General features: G+C 51.4%; 15 protein-coding genes across 15 annotated transcripts; 8 read left to right on the top strand and 7 right to left on the bottom strand.

Annotated features, from left to right (window-relative positions):
* Positions 1–318: 318 nt before the first annotated feature.
* BCR37DRAFT_376737 (actin-related protein 2/3 complex subunit 3) lies at positions 319–1,069 on the top strand. Its single transcript, XM_040868662.1, has 2 exons — positions 319–385; positions 432–1,069. Exons 1-2 carry the CDS (start codon positions 380–382, stop codon positions 975–977), a joined length of 552 nt encoding a protein of 183 aa, XP_040727374.1. The 5' UTR covers positions 319–379; the 3' UTR covers positions 978–1,069.
* A 240-nt stretch (positions 1,070–1,309) lies between these two features.
* Positions 1,310–4,009, bottom strand: BCR37DRAFT_376734 (WD40-repeat-containing domain protein). Its single transcript, XM_040868661.1, has one exon. The coding sequence runs from the start codon at positions 3,856–3,858 to the stop codon at positions 1,354–1,356; it is 2,505 nt and encodes an 834-aa protein (XP_040727373.1). The 5' UTR covers positions 3,859–4,009; the 3' UTR covers positions 1,310–1,353.
* A 94-nt stretch (positions 4,010–4,103) lies between these two features.
* On the top strand, positions 4,104–5,103 carry BCR37DRAFT_364588 (uracil-DNA glycosylase-like protein; the record flags this gene model as incomplete). The annotated part of the gene is given in 2 exon segments (XM_040868256.1): positions 4,104–4,667; positions 4,687–5,103. 2 exon segments carry the CDS (start codon positions 4,104–4,106, stop codon positions 5,101–5,103), a joined length of 981 nt encoding a protein of 326 aa, XP_040727372.1.
* Positions 5,104–5,145: 42 nt separating this feature from the next.
* BCR37DRAFT_208144 (uncharacterized protein) lies at positions 5,146–7,473 on the bottom strand. The gene is made up of 2 exons (XM_040866402.1): positions 7,176–7,473; positions 5,146–7,041 (listed from the first exon to the last, which is right to left on the bottom strand). Exon 2 carries the CDS (start codon positions 7,032–7,034, stop codon positions 5,595–5,597), a length of 1,440 nt encoding a protein of 479 aa, XP_040727371.1. The 5' UTR covers positions 7,035–7,041; positions 7,176–7,473; the 3' UTR covers positions 5,146–5,594.
* Positions 7,474–7,505: 32 nt separating this feature from the next.
* BCR37DRAFT_376732 (uncharacterized protein) lies at positions 7,506–8,325 on the top strand. The gene has a single exon (XM_040868660.1). The coding sequence runs from the start codon at positions 7,641–7,643 to the stop codon at positions 8,244–8,246; it is 606 nt and encodes a 201-aa protein (XP_040727370.1). The 5' UTR covers positions 7,506–7,640; the 3' UTR covers positions 8,247–8,325.
* BCR37DRAFT_406972 (uncharacterized protein) lies at positions 8,308–8,947 on the bottom strand (the record flags this gene model as incomplete). The annotated part of the gene is made up of 1 exon (XM_040872114.1): positions 8,308–8,947. The coding sequence occupies exon 1, from the start codon at positions 8,932–8,934 to the stop codon at positions 8,308–8,310; it is 627 nt and encodes a 208-aa protein (XP_040727369.1). The 5' UTR covers positions 8,935–8,947.
* A 242-nt stretch (positions 8,948–9,189) lies between these two features.
* On the bottom strand, positions 9,190–10,329 carry BCR37DRAFT_390986 (uncharacterized protein; the record flags this gene model as incomplete). Its single annotated transcript, XM_040870941.1, has 1 exon — positions 9,190–10,329. One exon carries the CDS (start codon positions 10,327–10,329, stop codon positions 9,190–9,192), a length of 1,140 nt encoding a protein of 379 aa, XP_040727368.1.
* Positions 10,330–10,619: 290 nt separating this feature from the next.
* BCR37DRAFT_390985 (uncharacterized protein) lies at positions 10,620–11,099 on the top strand (the record flags this gene model as incomplete). The annotated part of the gene is made up of 1 exon (XM_040870940.1): positions 10,620–11,099. The coding sequence occupies one exon, from the start codon at positions 10,620–10,622 to the stop codon at positions 11,097–11,099; it is 480 nt and encodes a 159-aa protein (XP_040727367.1).
* A 168-nt stretch (positions 11,100–11,267) lies between these two features.
* Positions 11,268–12,787, top strand: BCR37DRAFT_390984 (uncharacterized protein; the record flags this gene model as incomplete). Its single annotated transcript, XM_040870939.1, has 2 exons — positions 11,268–12,723; positions 12,774–12,787. The coding sequence occupies 2 exons, from the start codon at positions 11,268–11,270 to the stop codon at positions 12,785–12,787; spliced, it is 1,470 nt and encodes a 489-aa protein (XP_040727366.1).
* Positions 12,788–12,807: 20 nt separating this feature from the next.
* On the bottom strand, positions 12,808–14,374 carry BCR37DRAFT_206089 (pyridoxal phosphate-dependent transferase). The gene has a single exon (XM_040866391.1). It carries the CDS (start codon positions 14,208–14,210, stop codon positions 12,816–12,818), a length of 1,395 nt encoding a protein of 464 aa, XP_040727365.1. The 5' UTR covers positions 14,211–14,374; the 3' UTR covers positions 12,808–12,815.
* A 174-nt stretch (positions 14,375–14,548) lies between these two features.
* BCR37DRAFT_390982 (4-aminobutyrate transaminase gata) lies at positions 14,549–16,060 on the top strand (the record flags this gene model as incomplete). Its single annotated transcript, XM_040870938.1, has 1 exon — positions 14,549–16,060. The coding sequence occupies one exon, from the start codon at positions 14,549–14,551 to the stop codon at positions 16,058–16,060; it is 1,512 nt and encodes a 503-aa protein (XP_040727364.1).
* Positions 16,061–16,123: 63 nt separating this feature from the next.
* On the bottom strand, positions 16,124–16,993 carry BCR37DRAFT_385663 (uncharacterized protein; the record flags this gene model as incomplete). The annotated part of the gene is made up of 1 exon (XM_040870372.1): positions 16,124–16,993. The coding sequence occupies one exon, from the start codon at positions 16,991–16,993 to the stop codon at positions 16,124–16,126; it is 870 nt and encodes a 289-aa protein (XP_040727363.1).
* Positions 16,994–17,171: 178 nt separating this feature from the next.
* Positions 17,172–19,106, top strand: BCR37DRAFT_385662 (EAP30/Vps36 family-domain-containing protein; the record flags this gene model as incomplete). The annotated part of the gene is made up of 1 exon (XM_040870371.1): positions 17,172–19,106. One exon carries the CDS (start codon positions 17,172–17,174, stop codon positions 19,104–19,106), a length of 1,935 nt encoding a protein of 644 aa, XP_040727362.1.
* A 362-nt stretch (positions 19,107–19,468) lies between these two features.
* Positions 19,469–20,950, bottom strand: BCR37DRAFT_390979 (cyclin-like protein; the record flags this gene model as incomplete). The annotated part of the gene is made up of 3 exons (XM_040870937.1): positions 19,469–20,203; positions 20,244–20,888; positions 20,942–20,950. 3 exons carry the CDS (start codon positions 20,948–20,950, stop codon positions 19,469–19,471), a joined length of 1,389 nt encoding a protein of 462 aa, XP_040727361.1.
* A 1,621-nt stretch (positions 20,951–22,571) lies between these two features.
* On the top strand, positions 22,572–23,786 carry BCR37DRAFT_385660 (uncharacterized protein; the record flags this gene model as incomplete). Its single annotated transcript, XM_040870370.1, has 1 exon — positions 22,572–23,786. One exon carries the CDS (start codon positions 22,572–22,574, stop codon positions 23,784–23,786), a length of 1,215 nt encoding a protein of 404 aa, XP_040727360.1.
* Positions 23,787–23,928: the final 142 nt, after the last annotated feature.

Raw genomic sequence — 23,928 nt, 5'->3', positions numbered from 1 at the left:
CACTAGACCATATGGCTCAGCTTGTCTGTCTTCCATTGCTCGCATCGTGCCTTCTACCCGCTATCGTCATCCTACACGATGCTGCATACATCCTGCTGAGCAAGAGACCCCTTCAGTAGTCAAATTGCAGACCAATCGCTTCTCAGTAGCATAGTGCCTGCGCCGAATCATGAAGGAGACGGAACAGACGGGCGCATGTCATGGAAAGCATCCATTGCTGCTAGCAGTAGCAGAGACCTTTTGCATGCCTCGCCGACATATTTGTAGGTTTTCAAGACTTAGATGTGACTGTCCTTCTCCCTGTCTCTCTTCGTCATCCTCAAAGCGACTCCCATCCACCAAATACTCCGCTAGCTCCTGTCGCATCCGCGTGATACCCATGCCTGTATGGTCATATAGCTCAAGTAAGTATCGCTGACAACCCCTTCTAGGCCTACCACTCCTCCTTCCTCGAAGATGCCGACACCCGCATCGTCAGCACCATGGCGCTCCTCCCCCTCAACACAAAAGTCAAAGGCCCCGCCTACCCACCGCAAGACCCAGGAGCACCAGATATCCTAGACGAATGCGTAGAGCTCTTTAGAGCCAATACGTTCTTCCGAAATTTCACAATCGATGGACCGAGCGATAGAACGCTCATCTATGGCATTCTCTACATCTCCGAATGCCTCACGAAGCTCATGACGAGTGGGCAAAAGTACGGACCACAGGGTGCAGTGCCTAAGCAGGAAGCAGTCAAGCTGCTCACTACCCTGGCACTCGACCAATTCTCTATCCCAGGAGAAGCTGGGTTCCCGCTCAATAACATCTACGCGGCGCCTAGTAACAGAAATGAAGCTGACTTGCTGAGAAGCTACTTGACGCAATTCAGACAAGAACTCGGAGCAAGAGTCATTGAGAAAGTATACTTCAGGGATGCAACAAGACCAGACAAGTTTTGGCTCGCCTTTACAAAACGCAAGTTTATGGGACGTTGAAGGCTTTTCATCCTCTTTTCTTTCGGCAGGATCATAAGCATGAGTAGCACGACGAATCAGCATACGAGTAATGCCCAAGCCCTTTTATTTCTCATCTATCTTTCTTGTGCTTTGTCCCTGAACGAAACGCTTTAAATTTTTGTTTAACCGTACAAAAGCCTGTTTGTAAGCATGCTCAGTTTACCATGTGTATGGAATAAGGCATACGGAGTATAGATATCCACGAAGCTTGCGTGCACTGAGGGCTAGCGGCGAGAGAATTGGCAAAGTCGAGAGGCATCATGCATGGCTTTGTCGATGCGATGCTTTTTGAGAGAGTCAAATCAGGAGATGTCGACCGCAGAAGCATTTACTATACAAAAGAACCAGCTAAAAGCTAAGTCTCCATGACTGTAAAACAAAGTGAACAAGACAACCTGACACCCGTGTCATGACGAACAGCCGTAAATGTCACACCGCGACAATACCGGCACACCAACTCCTCCCGCGGCTTGTGATTACTTGCACCTGCTACCGCTCCAGGCGGTACATCTCGAGCAGGGATAGGAGCACTTGAGCCTTCCTGTGACTGTGTCCGTACCATTGTGCTTAGATCACCCTGTCCAGTCTCGTCTGCTGACCCATTCGTCCAAACAGATTGCGCTGTTGAGACACGCTCCAGTGACGCACCGGACGCTAAGCTACTCCGTCGACGCATCCGGCCTTGCTTGATTTCCGAATAATACCCATAACTCACCCCATTCGCATCTAAATAATCGCCCGGGTTGATTGTGTCATTGACATCCTTTGCTTTCTCCGTTGCCGGTTCTTGCGCATGCTTGCCTGATCGCGGAAAGAAGGACTGTCGTGACGTGCCATGTCCAATCTGCTGTGGTGGCGGCATACTTGTACTCGTTGAGAGTGTGCCATGCGTAGAAGCTGTACCTGTTCCTGCCGTATTACTCCGTGCAGGAGATGCCGGAGCAGGTGCTTCATGAGGTTTTCGCATCGCTGTTGTCGTGGTACTGTCGAGACTTGCAACAGAAGCAGCGCGATGCAACGCTTGCTTAGGTTCCGGCGTGCCCACAGCAGTGGCACTCCGGCCCGTACTCGTTGAGATTGTTGAGAGTCGTCGACGGAGTCGTTTTTGAGATTGAGCATCACTCGCTACTGAGTCTCTTGTTCCTGTGAAACGTAGAGAAGCAGCTGCATCTTGCCGAAAGACCTTGATGATGCCAAGATAGTCTGCTGTAATTAGAACATGACCTTCACCGGCCGTGATGAGGGAAGACAAAGACTCGCGATCACCATTGATGCTGCTTGAGGTGCTTTCAATAGTGTGCGAACGATTCCGTGAACGCTGCACAAGGTCGTAGATCGGATCCCCTGAAGCAACAAGCAATTCCCTCGATCGCTGAGGTGCAAAACACGTCGCAGAGACAATCTCGGTATGTGCTTCGAACCGCTCGTAGCCAAGCCGTTCCTTCTTTTCATTATTATCTTGGCGATGCGTATCCCAAATGTAGACATGCTTGTCTTCACTACCACACACAACATGTCGTCGATCCTCTGAGATGCTTGCCCTGATCTGTGAAGCGCTGTTGGCATTTCCCTTGAACTTCATCTCGAGCGACTTGTCACGGAGGTTGTACAATCTGACGCGAGAGTCATTGCTTGTCACAAGAAGCTTGACGTCGCTGGAGCCATCTCCTGCCTTCCAAAGAAATGCTTCGAGGCCGGTAATTTTGGATCCATTCTTATTCTTGCCACGAGCACTTCGAACGTGCATCTGTGTGTGATAGCGGAGTCCCTCCGTTTCGTAGAATAGACAGAGACCGCTAAAACTGCCTGCAATAGCCACTCGGCCTTCTGGACTGAACGCCACTGCTGTAATCAGCTCAGGCAACTCATTCCAATATGAGACAGTCTTGTCGACAATACTCCATAATCTTAGCTTGCAGTCGAGTGAACCGGATAGAAAGAAGCGATCGTCTTTCGGATGGAATGCAATGGCTGTAACAAAATCAGTATGCTGAAAGCAGCACAAGCACTCTTCCTGCGAGACGTGCCACAGTCTCACAGTTTTGTCCATGGAAGAAGAAAGTAGAAAGTTGTTTTTGCTCCAACTCAAGTCGAGAATGTCTCCCTCATGCGCAGCATACTCGCGATATGGCTTCTCCATAAAGACTGGTGCATTGAGCTTCGAACCTGCTGTGTCATTGTCGAGTCGATCACTCGGCGATGCCAGAACGCGCCAAACGCGTACCACACAGTCTTGGCCTCCAACAGCTAAGTACCGGCCATCTGGCGAGAACTTCATAGACCAGATCGCGCCACCTTCTTCACTCGTCTTGGGCTTGAGTTCCTGAGCGAGAAAGACATTGTTGAAATCACGCTTCGACTTCTTGTGAGCTCGCACTCGAATATAAGGTGGCTTTGCTGAGTGCGAGCAACCACAGAACGTACTAGCCTCGGCACCTTCTGCGCGCGACAGATCTTCAGGGTCCTCAACATGTTCATCCGCATGATGGTCCTTACCACGAAGCTTTGCAAAGAAGGAAACGCGCTTCTTGCGTTCCTTGTGGTCCACTTCTACCAACACAGGTGATTCTTCGCGTTTCTGAGTGTCGCTCGGATTACGCTTAAAGATGGGAGAGTCCTCGGGTGTTCCATTGAAGCCTGTACCTGTGCGTTGTAGGATATGCGCCGACAATGGATCCAATTGGGACTCTCTGCGGCCCTCTGGAGTCAACAGCACGCCATTTGTCATGATGGCCGGAATTTTCCCAGTGAAGGAAGGTCTGCTGGGACTTGAATAGCTTGTATTGGGCCTACTCAATGGCGCTAGTGTGGAATTATCACCAAGAATGCCATCAATATCGGTCTGTCCAGGGCTGTGCATGGCATGAGCGGCCGCGGCCCTTGCACCGCCGATAATGGCACCCTCCAGCGTAACTTGAGATGTATCGACCAGCGACACGTCACGAGCTGCCTTGTGAATATGGAGGATGCGCGAGAAAAAGCGACGGATGGCCGGGTCACTGTGTACGCTGATTGTCTGCTGCCGTCTGTGCTGGGCAATTGCAAGCGAGAGATTATGTTTGTTCAGATGACGACATCTATCCCGAAACAACAACTGCTGCTTATATGTCAAAACGCTCTGCTGCCGCTGCTGCAAGTCCAGTGGCCAAGAAACTCAAGGCTACTACCATCACAAGCTTCTTTGCTAAAGATCCTGCTGCCGCTCCGTCTCCTGCCAAAGCGAAAGAGGTCGAAACGCCATTCAGCAAACAGTCATGGATTGATTCACTGAGTGTAGAAAACAAGGACCTGCTCAAACTTGAGATTGACACTCTCCACGAATCATGGCTCAGCTTGTTACACAAGGAACTAACCAAGCCCTACTTCCTCAAACTCAAGGAGTTCTTGGCAGGCGAACGCAGGAAACACAAGATCTTTCCGCCTGCTCCGGATGTCTATGCTTGGTCACGTCATACACCCTTTGAGTCCGTGAAAGTGGTCATTCTTGGACAAGATCCGTATCACAACGACGGACAAGCGCATGGGTTGTGTTTTTCAGTGCAGGCACCCACACCGCCACCTCCCTCGCTCAAAAACATTTACAAGTGCCTCAAGATTGAGTATCCAGACTTTCAAATTCCAAAACACGGAAGCCTCCTGGCATGGGCAGATCGAGGGGTTCTCTTGCAAGTCACAATAGTCTGCAGAGCCTCATACTAACAATAGATTGAATACTTGCCTGACTGTCCAGGCTCACCAAGCTAATAGCCACCAAAAGCGCGGCTGGGAGACTTTTACACAGCGTGTGCTTGACCTTGTCGCAGAGAAGAGAACAAACGGCGTGGTCTTCATGGCATGGGGCAAACCAGCTTCCAAGCGTGTGGAGGGTCTGGACCTCCAACGCCATTTGCGTCTTGAAAGCGTTCATCCTAGTCCCCTCTCTGCAAGTCGTGGCTTCTTTGAGGGTGGCCATTTCACCAAGGCAAATGTATGGCTCACAGAACGGTATGGGGTTGATGCCAAGATCGATTGGAACAGTCTGAGTGGCGCGCCAGAGCAGAAGCAAGACAAGACGCCCAATCCAAAGGATGAACCAGGCCTCGATGCTGAACAGGCACTCATTTGAGCAGCGGAACAGCAAGGCTATCGCGAGCCAGCTACAGACAAGGAAGCGGAAGTTTGCGATGCACTCGCACAGAGCAGGGCATCTGGTGCTCAGATTGAGAAGCGTGACATCGTCGTCGTAGCACGAGAGAAGCCCAATCTTCAAGCGTAATCGGGATAGCTAGCATCTCGAGTGAAGAAACTGGAACAGAGTCAGTCAAGGCTTACAAGGAAGAACAAACAGCTTGGAGAGAAATCTGCTGGACCGAGCGCAAGGATGACTGGTAGCGAGGAAAGTCAGGATGCACAAGAGTCCGTCGAAAGCTACCACGACAACTCGTTGAAGCTTGATGAGCCCCAGCACGAGGAAAACAGCAAGCAAGGGTCGAATTACGCTATTCAGTCTTCGGCATGAGCTAGATTCAATAATCCACGCCATAGTACGGCAATTGCAGAATGAGGGATCGCCAGTGATTTGCCACTACAGCGTTCAGCATCACTCCAAAACTAGCATCAAGCGGTCCCACAAGCCAATTGAAGTCTTGACGTGCTGCTGCCATGAACAACACGCGTACCGAAGCCCTTAAATCGCCTACCTCCCAAGCCGGCTTGTCCTAGATGCGACGTCACCGAATATTCCATGATGCAGACCTCCAAATTTGGCAACTCCTCATCCGAGACATCCTTGTGCTTACGCTTCCTTGTCTTCAATGGCATCATCGCCTCTTGCAATGGTCCCCAGAGAAGGAAGAGCCTTTCCTTGAGGACACTCAAGACTTGCGCATTCTTGGGGTCGTATAGGTTGCATGCCTCAATCTTTGTGTCATCCAGCAGCGACTCAACTTCATCGCCAGACCAGATCAGCGGCAGGCATTTGCCATCATGGCCCTCAAATAACGTTGCAAAGGACAGTTCATAGTGAGGTGTGTCGTCAGGGTCTCGTTGACTTTCACAAAGCGTACATGTGTCGTGCGAGGCTGCATCCTCAGGCACAGCCGGCCGGAATGTACTAGAACAGCTATAGCAGAATGGTTGACTAAAGTCCCGGAGATCGGCGGGCCAGTGGTCAATGAGCTTGCCAACACTGCGGTACTTGCGCGGCTCGTTGGGTAGACCCGGCTTCGCATATTGCACATCGTTGGCGAGCGTGGCTGTTGGGTAAAGAATCTCACCAACGGGTGTGATGGGCACATTCTCATGCGACGTCGAAACATTTTGATTGAGTTTGGAAGGCTCTGGTAGCTTGGCGATACTCGCTGCCACCATCGCAGCAAGCTTCTCACGCTCGAGTATGGCAATTCGACGCAGCATATTGGCGTTGTCGTTGGCTTTACGAAGCTTGATACTCTTCAGATTTCGTTCTGTCGGTGGCAAGATTGTGATTTTGCGATCAGGATTACTTTGATCGATGCGCAGGTTGCCCTCCAGGATACCGCGCTGTGAGTAGGATGTATGCACGTTGCGAAGCAGGACAAACATGTCGTCATGAAGCTTTTCTCGTCCAAATACTGCAAAGTTGTCCCACAACGTCACATTGAACGTCTTTCTTCCGAATGGACCTGGCCATTTGCCAGCAGCGCCATACTCATAGTCGTGTAAGGATTTGTTCTCCGTGTAATCCGTCACCAACAGCTCGAATGCATTCTCCCTTGCAGGAAATGTCTTGACAATGTACGCATAAATGTCATAAAAGTGCTTGTCCTCAAGGTCTCTGATTGTCTTGACTTTGCGCTGCATGGTGGTTGGGGGAACTCTCTGGAAGACTGGCGCTGGGATGAGCTCTTTCGGATCCCGACCATCTTGAATCTTGAACCAATCTGCAAGATTCTTCACGTAAGCCGTGACTTCAGGCGACAATGCTTCCATGACACGACCTCCAGGTGGGCCGACAGGTCGCAGGCCATTCGCGTCATACATGTGCCAGCGAGATGTGTTGTTCGTCCAGGCCTGCATGTGTTCTCTATGCTGCATCAGCTTGAACTTCTCAAATACCATCAGACAGCCTGTATAGGGCTTCGGCAGCTGATCGACAGTAGGCATGAAGAACTGAACGAGCAGCGCACCTTCGGCTTCGGTGACAGAAGGATCGCACACCATTAGATGACATTGCATGTCTCCTTTACTTGTGATCTTGGGCTGTGAATAATTCTCAACACGCCCAACGAAGCAGGTCAGCTCGCCTTTATGACACATGTTGCGCAGCAGCTTATAGCCAGGCAGAGCCTCGAGCTGGTCTTCAATTTGTAGAACAGTCATTGCAAGTGGTTCACATGCACAGTGTGCCAGTTGTCCAACAACGACCAAGCGTTTAGGACGAGTGGATGGCTACGCGATGAGAAGTTGTAGAGTCGCGTCTATTGTTTGTGATGACTCTGCTGGTGCGCACGCCTTGTGGCTAAATTCGTGATCGTGCCCAAAATTGCAATTGCAAGAGCCAGAAGAAGCCAAGACCGCATGCGCAGTGTGCACGGACAAGAGTCAACCTGAGTACTACCGCTTCAGGAAGAGAATATAAGAGCTGGCTAGGGAACATTGCACTTGCTGAACTCGTACCGAACCATGGCTTCACATGACATAGCTGATGTTCCAACGCTACATATTGCCGGCTATGAGCTTGACCGGAGCCTGGCGCTATCTATCATCTTGGTGCTGGTCCTGGCCGCTCTCCAGCTAGCCTGGCCAACCGTCAAGCTCTACTTTGAACAACGTGGTCGGGGCACTGCAGTGCCAGTCAGAGAAATGCCCATCATCGAGACCATCTCGGAAGATCCAAAGCCAGAGCCTGTTCGAAGGCCATTCAAGAAGCCGAAGGCAGATATTTCTAGCTGGATTGGCAGCGAGAAGGGTGTAACTTCATCCGCAGCCCTTCAAGATCCCAACAGCATCCCTTCTGCTGGCGCTGAAGCGCTGGCACAATCCATCAAAGTCACTGAAGATGGGCAAGTGATTGATGTGGACGGCAAAGCTGTTGAAGAAGGCACCATCGTCTATATCCGGCAACAGATGGTAGACCGTGTACTTAATACAGGAGGAACAAGTGAGATGGACGAGAATGAGGACGCAATGATGAAGCTCGATATCATCAAGAGCATCAAGGCTCTGAGTGATGCTGAAGTCGTAGAATGGTTCCAGCAGAACAAGGAACTGCTCAACTACAGCGATTAGACAATTTAGATTATAAGACACTTGCATCTGTCATTCTGAGCTTGCGATTCATTCTTCGCTGCTAGACTTCAAGTCGTCCTTGCGTCTGAGCTCCAAAAGGCTGCTGATTCGGTACAGGATGTGTACCTGTAACTTGCCCGTGGGTTGTAGTACCATAATCGACCGGCGCCTGTGATGAGCCGGCCGCAACTGGCGCAGAAGGCTGTACTTGCCCAGTAGTCTTCATGAGCTGCTTCTCGAGCATTTGAAGATTCCGGGTATTTGCTTTGAACGCCATGTCTGCGATATCGCCCACGAGTGGGATCAAACCCACCACAAAATCAACGACAAGGTTGCTGTACATCTGTGCGACAATAGCATCCGGAAGACCGCCGTCTATCTTCTTCGCTTCCTTGATGAGACCGTACGCGAACGCAAGATCAATGACGTCGCCAATCAGAGGGATCAACCCAATCACAGAAGACCAGCCTATTCTGAACGAGCAGCAGCAGCAAGTGATGCACTCATCCAGTCGGTAAGCGCGTCGTCGTACCTTCTTGAGGATGTTGGTATCGTTTTTGGACAATTGCGCCGGGACTGCTTTGAACTTCTTGCGCTGCGTGTCACCCTCCTCGAAGTATGGATTCGCCCCGAATTTGAGATCAGGTACGTTGCGCTTGAACAGATACTTCATCACGTAGGATGCCATTGCGACTGCTTGCAGGGTGCCTTGGAGCCAAGTTGGAGGGTGATTGTGAAACTTGTGGTACAGGGGCGGCTGGCTTTTAATCCCTGCAGATGGCACACACTTGGCAGCTGCCAGACAGAGCCACAAAACGTCATCACACCGCATCGAAAACATGCCCTCATCCAACACTTTGTCAGTGCCGGGATGGCAGGCCAACTACCCATGAGAGGGTGGACAATGTAGTTGTCTAATCAGTCTACAGGCCTGTGACTACAGCTAACGTTCAGGCGCAGGATAAAAGTTCCTGTCGCGAGAAAACTCCATCCACTCTGCTGTGAAAATTGAAAATATCGTGGCAAGATCGCGGACAGAATCTTGGTCTAGATTGTCGCCATTGTCTTCCATAGTGTGCCAAACATGTGGGAAGGGCACTGGTATGATGTGCAGAATCTCGACACCCTTCTTCCAGAACGGCATGTGATCATCGCCAATTGTTCCTGCTGCACCGAACATTTGACGACGTGCATCAAATATTGGATCTGCTGACTGTTTGGCAAAGGCACCCGGAAACTGAGACTGCGACTGCGACGACCGGAGCTCATGCTCGATGCGTGCCAAGTGCTTGATGGCCCAGTGTGTCGTGGGAAAATAGCTTGGGATGGTTGTGTCCTTTGCTCCAAGCAAGTCGAGCAGCACAAACAAGTCGATCGTCTGCAGCTTAGTGTGACGACTTGACGTAGGTTGAGGGCGTAGATGCTCCGTTTCCCACTCTTTTGCCAGGTGACGAGCGCCGTAGATGGAGTCGGTATCAGTCCAGTCGTGAACAGCCTCTTCTCCATCGAAGAAGATCAACTGAACGCCCTTCTGATGGGCATCGCGTCCCGCCGTGCGTTCCCAGTCCGATACTACTTTGCTGCCGTCGTAAGTATGCGACTCCCAAAAATTTGGAGCATTCTCAGAGAGCATCTGGGCGATGTAGAGCAACATAGCACACGGTGCAGCGCTGTCAATTGCGCCAATGAAGCCTGCCGGTAGCCGTTTCGAATCGTAATGCGCTGCCAGGACAAGATGGCCGACATTCTCTGGAGTGCTTCCAGGTGGATCAAGCGTTGCAATCAGATTGACAAACTCTACATCACCGAGCGGCGTTTTGTCCACAAAGCGATCCTCTTCTACCTTCCAGTTGGTGAGATTGTGCGTCAAGAAGCTCTTCAGGAACTCTAGCGCTTCTGATGCTCCCTCAGTCCCTGAAACACGCGGTCTCAACAGCGGCTTAAGAAGCATGCCAGTATCTTTATCCAGCAGAGACTTTGGTGGGAGGGCATTGTGGAATTGTTCCAAGGGCCCCCGCTCGTATGGCAAATAGCTGAAGGCTGTCTGTAGAACTGCAAGCCAGATAATGCCTAGCATGTGCATGTGCATGTGCATGTGCATGTGCATTTGCGCAATAGCTGTAGAATGTTGAAATTAAGCTAGTGATGCATAAGCTGTTTTCAGTGACACAAGCTATAGCTAGCGTATGAGACGCCGTGAATCAAGGTCTATCAGTAGCGTTCTCTTGGAGCCGACCAAACTGATGAGCTGGCCAAAATGCCGAGTTGTGTTTGTCGTTGTAGAGCGTGCGAGATCCATCACACACAGCAGCTCACGATCGAGTTCAATCTCAAACTCAATTAGACCAGCTCATTGGACTACTTTAAGCTACCATGTCGTGGTTCTGGTCCTCAAGCTCAGCTGCTGAATCAACTTCGAACGTCTATGATGGTCTCGATGCTGACTTGAAAGACTTTGCGCAAGGCAAGACGCCAAATGCCGGCAAGGCAGACGCTCACACTGCTTCTGGACCTCGGCCTACTCTGGGCGACACGGTCGACCTTGTCAAACAAAGCACTAAAGCTCGGCGATCGCTTGTGAATGCGGGCGCGGTATTTAATTGTGCCTTGGCCGAGTCTGAGCTGAATGAGTGCTTTCGTTCCGGCTCATGGTGGGACAAGGCCAAGCTATGTGAGATACAAAAGAAGGCCTTCTGGGAATGTTTGAGCATCAACAAGCAAGAGCTGATGAACAATGGCTACGGCCAGTATGGCAATGGCGAAGAAAAGAATGCCGCTTTGTTGGAACAAGCAGATGAAAACTACCTCAGACAAGCGCGTGAAGCAGCCGCTGCTGAAGGCACGCCAAGCTAGAAGGAATCATTAGAATTTGCTTCATGTACCGAGCGACAAGCAGGATCCAACAATGGCAGTTTCACACAATATGTTCTCAATTTGCTTGGTGCATTTCACGCCAGTTGCACTCAAAGTTTCAGGTTGGAACTTAAGCCTATGGCGATCCCCAGACTTCGGGTCGAGAAGATGCTCGCCGGTACGAGCTGGCTTGCAGCTCTCTTAGGGCTTATCATTGTCTGTGCGGTCGCTCTCTATGCTCTCATCGACAGCATTTGCATTTATACGTCTTCAGCGACTATCCATTTGTGGGTGACCTCCTATCAAAGCGGCTTCACGGCTCCGGAGGTCGTTCCCCAGAGGAAAGTGCATGGATCCATTGAGCAACCTGACCTGCTCTTGCTCAATGTCTGGACCGGAACGGAAGTCCCACCTTACCTTACACAAGTAATCGACCATATTAGTCACAACCCGTCAGTATCACTACTGTTGATCGCAACCGAAGATTCTGTGGCACTTTGTCCAGCTCGAGGCGAGTCTCCCTGGCATTCCTACGCTGACAATGTTCGCATTCAATGTCTCAGTCGTTCCGAAATCTATCGCTCGCTCGCTGACGGCATGTGTAACGTTTGGGCTTGCGACAGAATGCAATACCGATCTGTCCGACATGCAGTACAGGAGCTCCTTGAAAAGAATCCATACCGGATGAATGACATGAAACCGATCTATGCCTCTGCATTTGGACACTTGGTTCTACAAAGCTTTCCTGACCACACGTTTTCACACTGGATCAGGCTGGACCTTGATGTGGTCATTGGGAACTTCCAATCAATGTTTCCATGGGAATTGCTTGACTACGACATCGTTACCTTCTCTCCACAGCTCAACAAAGATGCGCGTGAACTGGTCATGCGTGGCTATTTTACAGCAATCCGCCTGTCAGAAACGATGAACGCAGTTTGGTCGCGTATGACCAAGTTCTGCAGCCCCGAGACATTTGTGCACGAGTCACGGCTACCAGGATTCAAGTCAATTGACGAGGGGCTGTTCTCCAAAACAATCCTGGAATCTCCTGATATCAGCTTCATCATCGTACCTGGGTTGGTGACCAATGACGACGATATCAAGCTGTCTCTGGATCACAAATTCATCCTCTCTGGCGACAGCTCCGAGATCCTACTCGCGGAGAAAACATCGCGCTTCAACGGCCGCGAGACTTTGCTGCTCTCGACTGGGGCAGATGATCGACCACCTTCAACTCTGCGAGACATCTTTGCTGGGAGTCGCGTTCTCGTTGACAAAGTCGAGCTGAGCCCAAATTGTCCATTCTACTACTGGATACCCGAATCAGATCGATTGTGTTTGGATGCCACAAAGGAAGTATTGCCACCGAATGCCCACACTGGCATCGTCGTCCAAAGAGAGCCTGGCAACGCAGAAATCACTGCTGTCCTCGTCCGGGACCCTGGAAGTCTAGGATTAGGGTCGGAAGTACGCCGACAACTGGCCATGCATTACCTTTACAGCAAGGTAGATGCCGTCGAAGAATTCTTTGGTGGCCCGAAAGGACGGATTTTAGCAAACGGTGAGCGTCAAGAGGTTTGGTTTGATCCACGCCGTGGTATTTATCGCTCGACTTACAAGCGTCGGAATACGAAAGGCTCATGGGCGCTCTTTGAACCTGCTCAACACCAGCGTCTCATTTTTGAAAATAATGTGTAGACAAGACGAGATAGATCATTGCTCAGCTGTTTCGTGCTTGTGCATCCATGCTTCATCAATAGCCTGACAGAGCTTCTTGACGCCCTTGACACATTTATCAGCTTCCTCCCAGCTGAAACTGAGTCTAAAGCAGCGGCTGGCCCAACCTCTTGACTCGGGACCACTTGATTTCACCTCGAAGCCTAGTCCAGGCATCACAAGTACTCCTTTCTCATCTCGAAGTCTGCTCAAGACGTCTGGCAAGTCAATGTGCGAATGCTGAGGAAGTGTGACCCACAAAAAGTATCCGCCTTGCGGGGCCAACGCTATGGAAGCTGCGTCGTGGCCATTGACCAAGCTGCCTTTAGGCAAAGAAGCAAACAAGACCTCAAGCATGGCATCGCGTCTGAGAGCATACACTTCTTGAAGCTCAGCCAAGATTTCGACAATTGGGTAAGTTGATTGTCTTGAGTCGTCTCCCTCTCTGACGAGCTCTCTTACAATGTAGGAAGTCAATTGACTCGTGGCTCCTCCCGAATGATTGGCGCCGCCTGCACTGAACTGAGCTGCCATCTGAGTCGAAGAGCAGGCCACGTAGCCGACTCGAAGACCAGGTCCAAGGTATTTGGAGAACGAGCGATTGCCGATACAGTTACCAAATCCAGTCGTCTTCTTTGATGCTAGATCCAAGTCTACCATACGAGAATGTACTTCAGAGGTGTTGACATGCTCGTTTTTCACGGTCGAGCAGGACAAGCCTTCGTACACTTCGTCAGTGATAATCAGCATGTCGTGCTTCTGTGCTAGCCGAACCAGGTCCTTCCTGGTCGACTCTGTCCAAGTGATACCGCTGGGGTTACTGAAATTCGGGACCCCATAGAAGATGTACTTGAATCGCTTGCCGGCCAAGGTTGCTTCGGACTTGGAACGTGCTGCGTCGCCTTCAACGTAGGCGGTCAATTGCTTCAGATCAGGGCCAACAAGTCCATCATCAAGGTTGTTGACTTCATCGATAGCCGTGAGACAGTCCTCGAAGCCAGCATCAATGAATATACGGGCTGCCAGGAAGTAGGCTGGAGTGATCATGAAGATTCTGCTTGTGTAGCCCTGTTCAGCGAATTGTGTGACTGCATTCATCAAGCCATAACTAGCTCCACATGTCACGCCCAACATATCCGGGTGCAAGTTCCTTGAAATCCCTCTCGACCTTTCCCATTCCAGTATGCTAGCTCGCAAGTCATGAGAGCCTAAGTCAGCACCATATTGCATGGGATGCCGGTCGCGTTCCCTGACAAGGGACTCATCAGAAAGTTGCGTTGAACCGTCCCACTGTCCTGAAGCAAGCTTCTCTAGAAATGTCTGCGTCGCCTTTTGAAAGCGCTCGACAGGGAATAGGCGCGTTGATGGGTGTCCCCTGGCAAGATCAATCATGACGAAAAGCTCAGGGATAGTGGTTTTGCGATGGGAAGATTTATGAGCTTCGAGACATGAAGAAAACACTAGCCGAGTGCCAGCACAAGTTCAGAAGCAGCTTCCTTGACCTGACTGAGCTACACACAGGAGATGGTCGCTGATGGCGTAAGATCTCGTTGTTCTGAACGAGCTCGAGCTGCCGTTCGCGAATCTTTCTTTCGGCTCTACCGGCGCGATTGTCCAAACTGGGAAGGCGACCAGATTGGCCATGGTCAGCAGTTCGCGACTCCTTCCAAAACCGCTTGTCTAGATACATAAGCTCAGCCGGCTGCTCTGCTTTCCAGCACAGCTCAGACATGATGATGCGACAATCCGTCCGAAGCAGCGGTCGCCGTCTTGCGCAATTGCGCTTACCACTCACATCGCAGCGCGCATTCGCAGTCGCAGTCGACATCAGCTCTCCACTCGTCGCAAATGAGCCTCAAGGGCCGACCATCAAGACTGCCATTCCTGGTCCAGCAGCATTGAAGGCCAAGGAGGAGATGGGCCGCCTTCAAGACACACGGGCAGTCAATATGATGGTAGACTATGAGTCCTCTATCGGCAATTACATGTGCGATGCAGACAATAACTACCTCCTGGATGTCTATGCTCAGATTGCATCCATCGCGCTTGGCTACAATAATCCTGCGTTGCTCAAAGCAGCACAGACACCTGAGTTTGCAAGAGCTTTGATGAATAGGCCGGCACTTGGCAATTTCCCATCTAAAGACTGGGCCAAGATCCTGGAAGATGGTCTGCTGTCTGTCTGTCCGCCCGGTCAGACCAAAGTCTATACTGCCATGTGTGGTTCATGCGCCAACGAGACTGCATACAAAGCGGCATTCATGTATCACCAGGCACAGAAGCGCGGAGCGGATGCGTCTTTCACGGAGGAGGAGCTCAACTCTTGCATGAAGAATCAAGCACCGGGATCACCAGACCTGGCCATCCTGTCGTTCAGCAAAGGTTTCCACGGTCGTCTCTTCGGCTCTCTCTCGACAACTCGATCAAAGACTATCCACAAACTTGATATTCCAGCTTTTGACTGGCCTGAGGCAGAGTTCCCAGCACTCAAATATCCACTTGCAGACAACGTCGAGGCAAACAAAGCCGAAGAGGAGCGTTGCTTGAAGCAGGTAGAGCAGATCATCAAGACATGGAAAGCACCTGTGGCTGCGTGCATTGTCGAGCCCATTCAGTCCGAGGGTGGTGACAACCATGCGTCGGCAGGCTTCTTCCATGGTCTGCAGCGTATCTTGAAGGAGAACAAGGTACTCTTCATTGTCGATGAAGTCCAGACTGGTGTCGGTGCTACGGGAAAGTTCTGGGCACACGAGCACTGGCAGCTACCTGAGGCCCCAGATATCGTGACATTTTCCAAGAAAATGCAGGCAGCTGGGTGGTACTTCAATAATGAGAAACTCATTCCCAATTTGCCTTATCGGCAGTTCAACACATGGATGGGCGATCCTGTGCGAACGCTGCAGGCAAAGATCCTTGTTCAAGAAATCAAGAAGAACAATCTTGTGGAGCACACGAAGAAGACGGGCGAGTACCTGTATGGAAAGCTGGAGACCCTTGCCGAGCAATTTCCGAAACACCTTGCTTCGCTCCGTGGCAAAGACCGTGGCACGTTCATTGCTTGGGATCTACCATCAGGCGACAAGCGCGACGCTTTCATCACGGCCATGAAGCAGAATGGAATCTTGATGGGAGGCTGTGGCCCCAGAACTGTTCGGTTGAGGCCTACATTGACATTCGGCAAGCAGCATGCTGATATCCTTGTTGCAGCAATTGGCAAGACGGCGAAGGAGATGCCCCTGTGAGGCTTCAGTGTTTTCAGATGGCGCTTTTTATTATCTATGCCAGCGCTGCAATGCAATCTATTGCTATCCGATGTTTGAGAATGTCCTGAAGCCCCTCTTTTTCCCCTTCTTGCCACCTTGCTTGGCTCCTGTTCCATTGACACTGTCGATTTCGCGCTTGCTGATTGTCAGCGTACCATTCTTGTAGCGACCAACACCAGCCATGGTTCCCAGACTGCGTTCCTTCTTTTGCTTCTTGCGCGGCATCATGGCTTGCTTGTCGGCATGGGTCTTCTTGGCTGTGATGATCCCATTTTCTCTCATAGACTCTTCATGCGCTGTCGCCTTCTTCTTGGCAGCGTCCCGCATCCCAAGCCTCATACCCACTGGCATTTTGCGTTGTGCTACTTGCTTTGCGCCTGATCTCTTCAGTTGTTCGGCGACTGACTGCTGCCTCGCCTTGCCTCCTTGCAACTCAAGCGCTTCTGTAGTGCCGTCTAGCAAATGTGCATCTCGTAGTAACCTCTGCAAAGCTTTGTCCTTTTTGATGTCGTCTTCCGAATCACTCGCATCTTCGCCTGCTTCTGCTTTGCGTTTCCGCCTTCCAGGAGGGGCAATTGTTTTTGTGCCACTTTGTTTCGAGACCTTGGAGGACATGAAGGCTTTGTAGCCTTGCCGTTCAAAAGGATCAGAATTTCTTGTGAGGTTCCGTTCATCGAAAGAGACTACTTCCACGGTCGGTGAATCAGATTCAACAGCATCGTCAAACCCTGCAAAGGACTCGTGAGAGCCTTCCGAAGCTTCGCTAGCGCTGTCGGCATCAGATTGTTCAATCTCGCTCTCTGATGTGCGCTCGTCTTCCCGTTCGTCTTGGCCTCTTTTTCGTTTTGTACTTGATCGTTTGACCTTTTTGTCATACAGAGCCTGGAGCGCCTTGACGGCTTCCGGATCCATCCTCGTCAGTAATGTGCTGCAAGGGCTGGGATGTCGCGCATACAGCCCTTCTGGCGACACTTTTTTGACATGTCGCACGCACCACGAATGACGCTCCATACCAACACTACAATGCACCGAGAGCTGCTCTTAAGATGACATGAATTTCGCTGACTCATAACGTGTGTGCTGTACTCTCATGGATCGCTGGAGTCACATTGATGTCACTTCATCACGCCGACCTCTGTTGCCTGCAGATGAACCTGTTCTCTATGTGCAAGATGGCGTCGGCCTGTACAATGGCCGGCACAAGCTTGTGGATTACCAAGATGGCGTGCTCTACATTACTGGCAAACGACTTTGCTATGTAGATAGCGAGAAGCCTGCTTTACGGTCTATTGCCGTTTCCTTGGCAGAAATTGATCGGCTTGGCTTCTACGTTGGCTTTCTCAAATCATCCTCCAAGATTACGCTTTCTTTTGTTCCTGAAGGTGCGCAAGCTGGAGCGACGCGTTCTAGCCGATCAGGTTCCATAGGCGCAAGTCATTCGCTTGTTCCGACTACTGCAGATTTCGTCTGTCCAGTGTGCACTTTCACAAACACACTCGATGGCAACTACAAGCCTGGCGACACGTTGCCCGCGTGCAATAACTGTGGTATGCCACCGGGTAAACGTACACGCGTGACGTTTGCAACGGCACAGGGCCAGGCGCATACACATCTTCCCAGGTTGCCAACGCGTCGACCGTCTTCAGCGACTCCGACATCCCAGGTACAGTCATCGCCAAGTCTCTCCATAATCTCGTCATCCTCATTACCACTCGACGGTGACATCTCCACACAGCCATCACAAAGACAAATCGACCGCTCCATGCCAACGTTCCCCTGCCCACGCTGCACATTCGGCAACCACCCAGCCATCACCACCTGCGAACTCTGCGGCGCTCCCCTGCTCTCGCGTAACCTCCCACCCATGCTCGCAGCGGCCACCCACCTCGATGATCGTGCACGCGTCTCAAACGCAACGCAAGTCCATCGAGATCCACTCCGTGTCAACGCCTTTGCTTCTGCAGCTGCAGCAAAAGCTTCTGCATCTTCCTCACATATCGCTTCGGCACTTGCTCAGGATCGAGCATCGTGTAAGCTGGCATTCAGACGAGGCGGTGAAAAGGCCTTCCTGGAACGTCTCCGACTCGCTGTAGCTGCTCGAGTATGGGAGACGACGGATGCAGTCACGAGTCCATTGTTGGCGGATAGAACGGGTTCTTCTCATTCGTCACGGAGTATGACGCCCCTTGGTGAACCGAATGTGTCGAGTCAGCGACGAATCGGTGCTGGTATCAGTGGTTTGCAAACGCGTGAAGAATCGCTGCGTGTGAAGGATGCAACGACGCTATCGACGGCATTTGAGGATTTAGATGCGTTACGTGTCAAGGCCACAGAAGTGATTGCTTTGGCTGAATCACTCGCAAAACGTGTGGCTGCGAGTCAATCTGTACAGAATGGTACAGACTTGCACGGGACCTCCATATCGATGGCAGAACCGGCCAGTTTATTGAGACTGACAGGACCTGTCGTCACGAAAGAGACGGCTGGAAAGGGTTCTGTGTTCCATGCAGAGCTAGCACGACAAATTTCAGACTTATTGGAAGCAGGTGCACTCAAAGCAACAGGTGGTGCATTGACCCTTGCTGATCTGTATGCATTGTACAATCGAGCACGCAAGGGCAATTTGATCTCACCGGCTGATTTGATGGCTGCGTGCAGGTTATTCGATACACTCAAGTTGCCTGTCAAGTTGCGAAAATTCAGGTCCGGCGTGACGGTTGTGCAGGATCGTTCAAGGACGGAAGAATCTGTTGAGAAGTCCGTTGTCAGATGGTTGGTGAGTCGGACACTCGGTGCTTCAGCGATGGATGCAGCTGCTCAATTTGGATGGAGTGTGGGTGTTGCCACTGAAGAACTCGAAACGGTTGAAGCGCGTGGTGGGATTGTTCGGGATGCGAGTATCGAGGGATTACGGTTCTATGTCAATCGCTTCAGTCAAGCAGATTGGGATCCAGCTGTATGGCTTCAGGAGCAAGTGTCTGAAGTCAGTCTAGCGACACCGGCACAAGAAGTTGATAATCAATGAGAATGAATGTCAAGGTTTTGTTATTGGGCTATAGACTGATAAAAGTACAGAAGACAGCCAACCCCAAAGCCGCTTACATCGTGCAAGTCTGTTGGTGTTTTTTGAGGGGTATTATTAGAGCGTGTGTGGTAGATTAAGTATTAGTGAGGCAGGGCGCAAAGACGCGTGTCAGGGGTTTCAGCGTCGTCCTGGAGTGCTGCCTCATGTTGCAATTTGTGTTCGTGAAAGCACGCGCGCGCTCGCTACCAAGTCTTCAAAGGGGTTGTATTGTTGTTGTAGAAGACGGAATGAAGGAGGCATCAATACCTCTCTTCAGCCAAAACAAAAAAGGGAAGAACAGGAAAGCAAAAGGGATGAGGGTATCAGTGTAGTGGGCGTGTGCTAAGCCATTGCTCAACAAAGAGTGACACCTTCTTGTGCTTCTTATCAGCATACTTTTCAAAGATTGCGCCGTGTCGTGTTCGTCCATCCCTGAGACATTCGTGTATCAAGACATTCACCGCCGGCACAATCTGAGGTTCGGTATAGCTTGAGAAGTAGATGTGTGCGTCCGTCCAGACTTCACTACGACCGAGCACTGAGCGTGCCAGGTAGTTGGCAATGGCAGCAGCAAAGCTCGGTGGTGTCGCAATAAACAATTCGCTCATGAGCATCGTTTCCAGCAGGTACTTGGCAATGGTCCGCGTATCGATATCATAGTCATCTGCCTTGGAGATGCGTCGTAGGAAACTCATAGGGCCAGGCCAGCCAAGTTCAAAGTTGAGCATACCAATCATGAAGCGTTCAGCCATGAGCAACTCTTCATTCGTGTAGCCATTGTCAACCATGTAAATGACTTCAGAGACGCTCGGACACTGAATCTCTTCATACTTGGAAGCAACAAACAAGGCCGTTGCACCGACGAGCTGTAGTTTTTGTAGGGAGACTGTCTTGGCGGAGAGGAAGCGATCAATGTAATTGATGGTGAGGAAGAGCGTTTCTGGCAAGAGGTGGAAACGCGCATGGACTTGCACGAGCCAGTCAATGAGTATACCGCGCATTTTCCACTCGAGCTCTGTTTGATTTGCCATGTAGTTGACGTTTGGCGTCAAGCGTCGCTATTCGTTAGTACTGCTGCATAGGGAGAGAAGAGATTACCTCGAGCTTGTTGAGGTAGGGAAAGATGTCTTCTGCGTACTCTTGCACCATGGAGATGTCGCTCCACTCTTCCCACTCATCCACAAATGTGTGTACCACCTCATTCATGACTGCTAGATCCTCTTTGAAGAAGCGAGGCCTCAGGACTGGCTCACCCAATTTGATATCATGGTCCACAGCATTGGCATCACGCTGAGCGGCTCTTCCCCAAGCGGGTACGGCATCATCGACATCAATCTGCATGCCTTCCGAATGATCCACCTCCGAACCAGTCTCTGCATCTTCCTCATCCGACACAGTCAACTCTACCTCTTCCACAAGTGGCGCTGCTTCTTGCAATGCAGGAACAGGAGCCTGCGACCATTCACGCCGTACAGGCCGTGTGAGTTTCGATGTGGTGGTTGTGACGGTTGGCTTTGTGGGGCCTGCAATAGCTGCAACGGGTACACGATTAGAGACATCCGACAATGCTGCTCTTCGTGCACCTTGCTTGAGTAAGTTGCTGCTACTGTTGCTGCTGTTGTTCTTGCTGCTCGTTGATTGTTGACGGGTGGATTTCGCTTTGGCTGGAGCAGCTACCTGTTGGGCTGCATTCTCGTCGGTTTCAGTGGTACGTGCTGCGCGTGCAGGACCAGCGCGACGGACCTGTAGGTGTTATTAGTATGAGATGCAAGGCAGAATCGGAGAAGCAAGCGTACGTGAGCCATGGTGCTTGAGCAAAAGAGAGACTGGGCGCAATGGAGTGTGTTGGGGCAAACGAGCGGCTGGGGTGAGGGATGCGATGGAATGAGGAGCGAGTTGTTGCTGGGCAGAGAGCAGAGGGAAGGATGGTGTCTGGTAGGATGTGTTGCTGTGTGGTGGTTGCTGGTGGTGTGTTTGTTTATTGTTCTTCCCTTCTGCTGCATGCCGCCAGATTCGACGCAGATTGAGGCGCGCATGGGGAGTCATTGGGGACAGACTCATATGTTATACAGTCTCATACTTGGACTAGAGTAGACAGCATCAGGCATAGCTAGTGAACCGCAGCCAGTCTACTACTCTTGTCAATCCCTGCACTGAAGCATCCAGGCTGAAGCACAAGAAACGGCAGCTGTCTGGGTCCTCAGGACATCAACGCACGCGCTCCTACAGGCTACAGGCTACAGGGCTACGACGACAAGCCTCCTGAGCCCTAGGCCTTGATCATGACTCTAAGCTGTGAGCACAGGCCCTGACTGAGCCAGTGAGCCTGAGCCTGAGACTGCAACTGACCTGGACTCCACCCGTCGTGTCCGCACCCGGAAATTCGTTGCGCGCTCAATCTTAAAGCCGCCAAAGGTTGAGATGAAGCTTCTTGGGTGCCCGTAAGCAGTGTATCTAGCTGAATTAACAGGCAATCGGCGTGTCCGTGACTCCGTGAGCCTGGGTAGCTTCTCTTTCAATGCACTGTACTATCGACACTGACACTGCTAGCTTGATTGATGGCCATCAATCCCTGGATGCACCTGGATGCTACCCTGGCCTGACGATGATCCCCGGTTGATGATGAATGTGGACTGCGAAATTTTAATCTGGCGCCTGCACCGTGATTGAACACTGACGGGCAGCAGCATCACCAACAGTCTCAGCAGTACTCGGCCTATCTCTTAGACAGTGCTATAGCTACGTGCATTGCCTTCGCTCGTCTCATACCTACCAAGCACCCCTTCTCCCCTGGTCCGCCGAGTCGCGCGCACCTTGGCGCATCATCAATCAACCGTGCAGATGACAGGTAGCACCAGGCCTTTCTTCCTCTATAGCCAATGCGCCAGTGTTGAGAACCGTATATAGTCCAAGAGGGCGCGATAGATAGGATTTTAAGCTACAGCCCTGACACTGCTCCCTTGTCTCTGCAGGCCTGCTGCTGTTGCCAGAGAGCCAGGCGCTTCAGCAGCTTGAATTGGCCCCCCGTCCCGAATATGCCGCGACAGAGAAGTGAAGCAGCAGCAGTCAGCCAACACAACTCCCCTCACCCAGCACCCACCCGACCTCCCTACAGCCAACGACTCCCTCCACCCACCGCATCCCAGCAACTGCCATCGGCATCCTTCTCTCTCCTTCGCTGGTGACGTAGAGCCCTTCTCTTCCAACCCTTCTTCGCCGACTCCCCAATCTCCCCTCGGCGCCCTTTTCGCAATCAAACCTTGTCGGCTTCTCATCCTCCTTCGTAAGGCTCCCTTCCAACAACGCAGAAGCGCTTCGCGTCGCCTTTTGGCCTTCTCCCTTATGCCAATGCGATACTGACACACCCTTTTACAGGCTCTGGATCTCACGACGCTCCTCAGTCATGCGGCGGTAACCAATCCGCCGATGCGACCCATGCTCGCGCCTACTGCGCTCCTCCTTCAAGGCGATAAACCTGCGCCTGACTTGTTTTATCCATCTCACTCTACACAGGGCGAGGCTGTACAACTTGGTAAGAAACGAGCCGCTTCACCATTGCCTGTCGGCGGACAACCCACCACGGCTTCTTCCGAGACTGCTTACCGCGCCACCTCTGCTGATACACGGCAAGACTTTGTTGGTCAAGAGGGAGAGGGTTTGAAGTCTGCTGAACCAATTTCAAGTGAAATCTCACTCGATAACCTCGTGGAAGGGTCACGTCGCAAGCGCAACAAGTTTGGTAATGATTTGCCATTACTCCCCTTCCCTATTCACGACGCTAGTAGTCACTATGGAGCGAGTGTATTGGCAAGCATGCCGCATGAGCATTATCATGGTCGCTCGTACTCAATGAGCCAAATTCCAGCTCGACAAAGTTCTGGTATGCCCTTTGGTGGTGGTCACCATCACACCCCCTCCTTTGCAAGTCTACCAGGTCGTGTCTCATTCCCTACACCAGCACCAACAACCATCAGTGATGAAGATGTCGCCATGCAACTCATTCGGCTCGGCGACCCCTCCTTATCGCCCTTCAAGTGCCCGAGTGAAAAATCAAGCAGTCCTGTTCCCGCACTGCAGACAGCACTTCAACTCAAAGCCATGCATGATGGCATTGACCCTGCACAAGCATTTTTACAGCATCAACAACAATCAGGCGCAACAATCCCGTCTACAAAGCGTGAAATGACATACCCCTCGAGTCCACCGAGTAGCTTGAATGAGCAGCAACAAGAAATGCAAAGCGCTATGGGATCAAGGATTGGGTATGGGTATGAGGAGTTGCCTGTACAAAAAGCACGACACCGCGCTAGTTCTGTTACAAGTGATGGGACCGTCAAGGAAGAGTTGGAAGCAGCGAGTGATGAAGTGGATATTCCACGACCACAAAACTTGCCTAAACTCAATAACGGCGCCGCGAATGGGTTTGATTTCGCACAGCCGGCGGGTACAGGCAGGCCACCGAAGCAAGATGGACGGAGTATCGGTGTGCGTTGCACGCGTTGCAAGAAATCAAAAAAGGGGTGTGATAGACAGCGGCCGTGTGGTCGGTGTGCGGATGCAGGTGAGGATTGTGTCACTGAGGATGAAGGATCTGGTCGTGGCCGCACACACAGAGGCAATGGACGCAAGAAACGGGTCTAAGAGAGCAACTCTTCTTTTGGTTCTTGCACGCTCACACAAAATTGAATACAGCAACGGAGCTTTGGTGGATGAAGACCTTGCTCACAAAAAGTTCTTAGAGGATATGCGAATCGGGGCTCGGTTTCGCATTTGCACATGGAGA

This window comes from Protomyces lactucae-debilis, assembly GCF_002105105.1.
Source record: "Protomyces lactucae-debilis strain 12-1054 chromosome Unknown BCR37scaffold_3, whole genome shotgun sequence".
Lineage (NCBI taxonomy): Eukaryota > Fungi > Ascomycota > Taphrinomycetes > Taphrinales > Protomycetaceae > Protomyces > Protomyces lactucae-debilis.
This window is presented reverse-complemented; position numbering and strand designations above follow the sequence as displayed.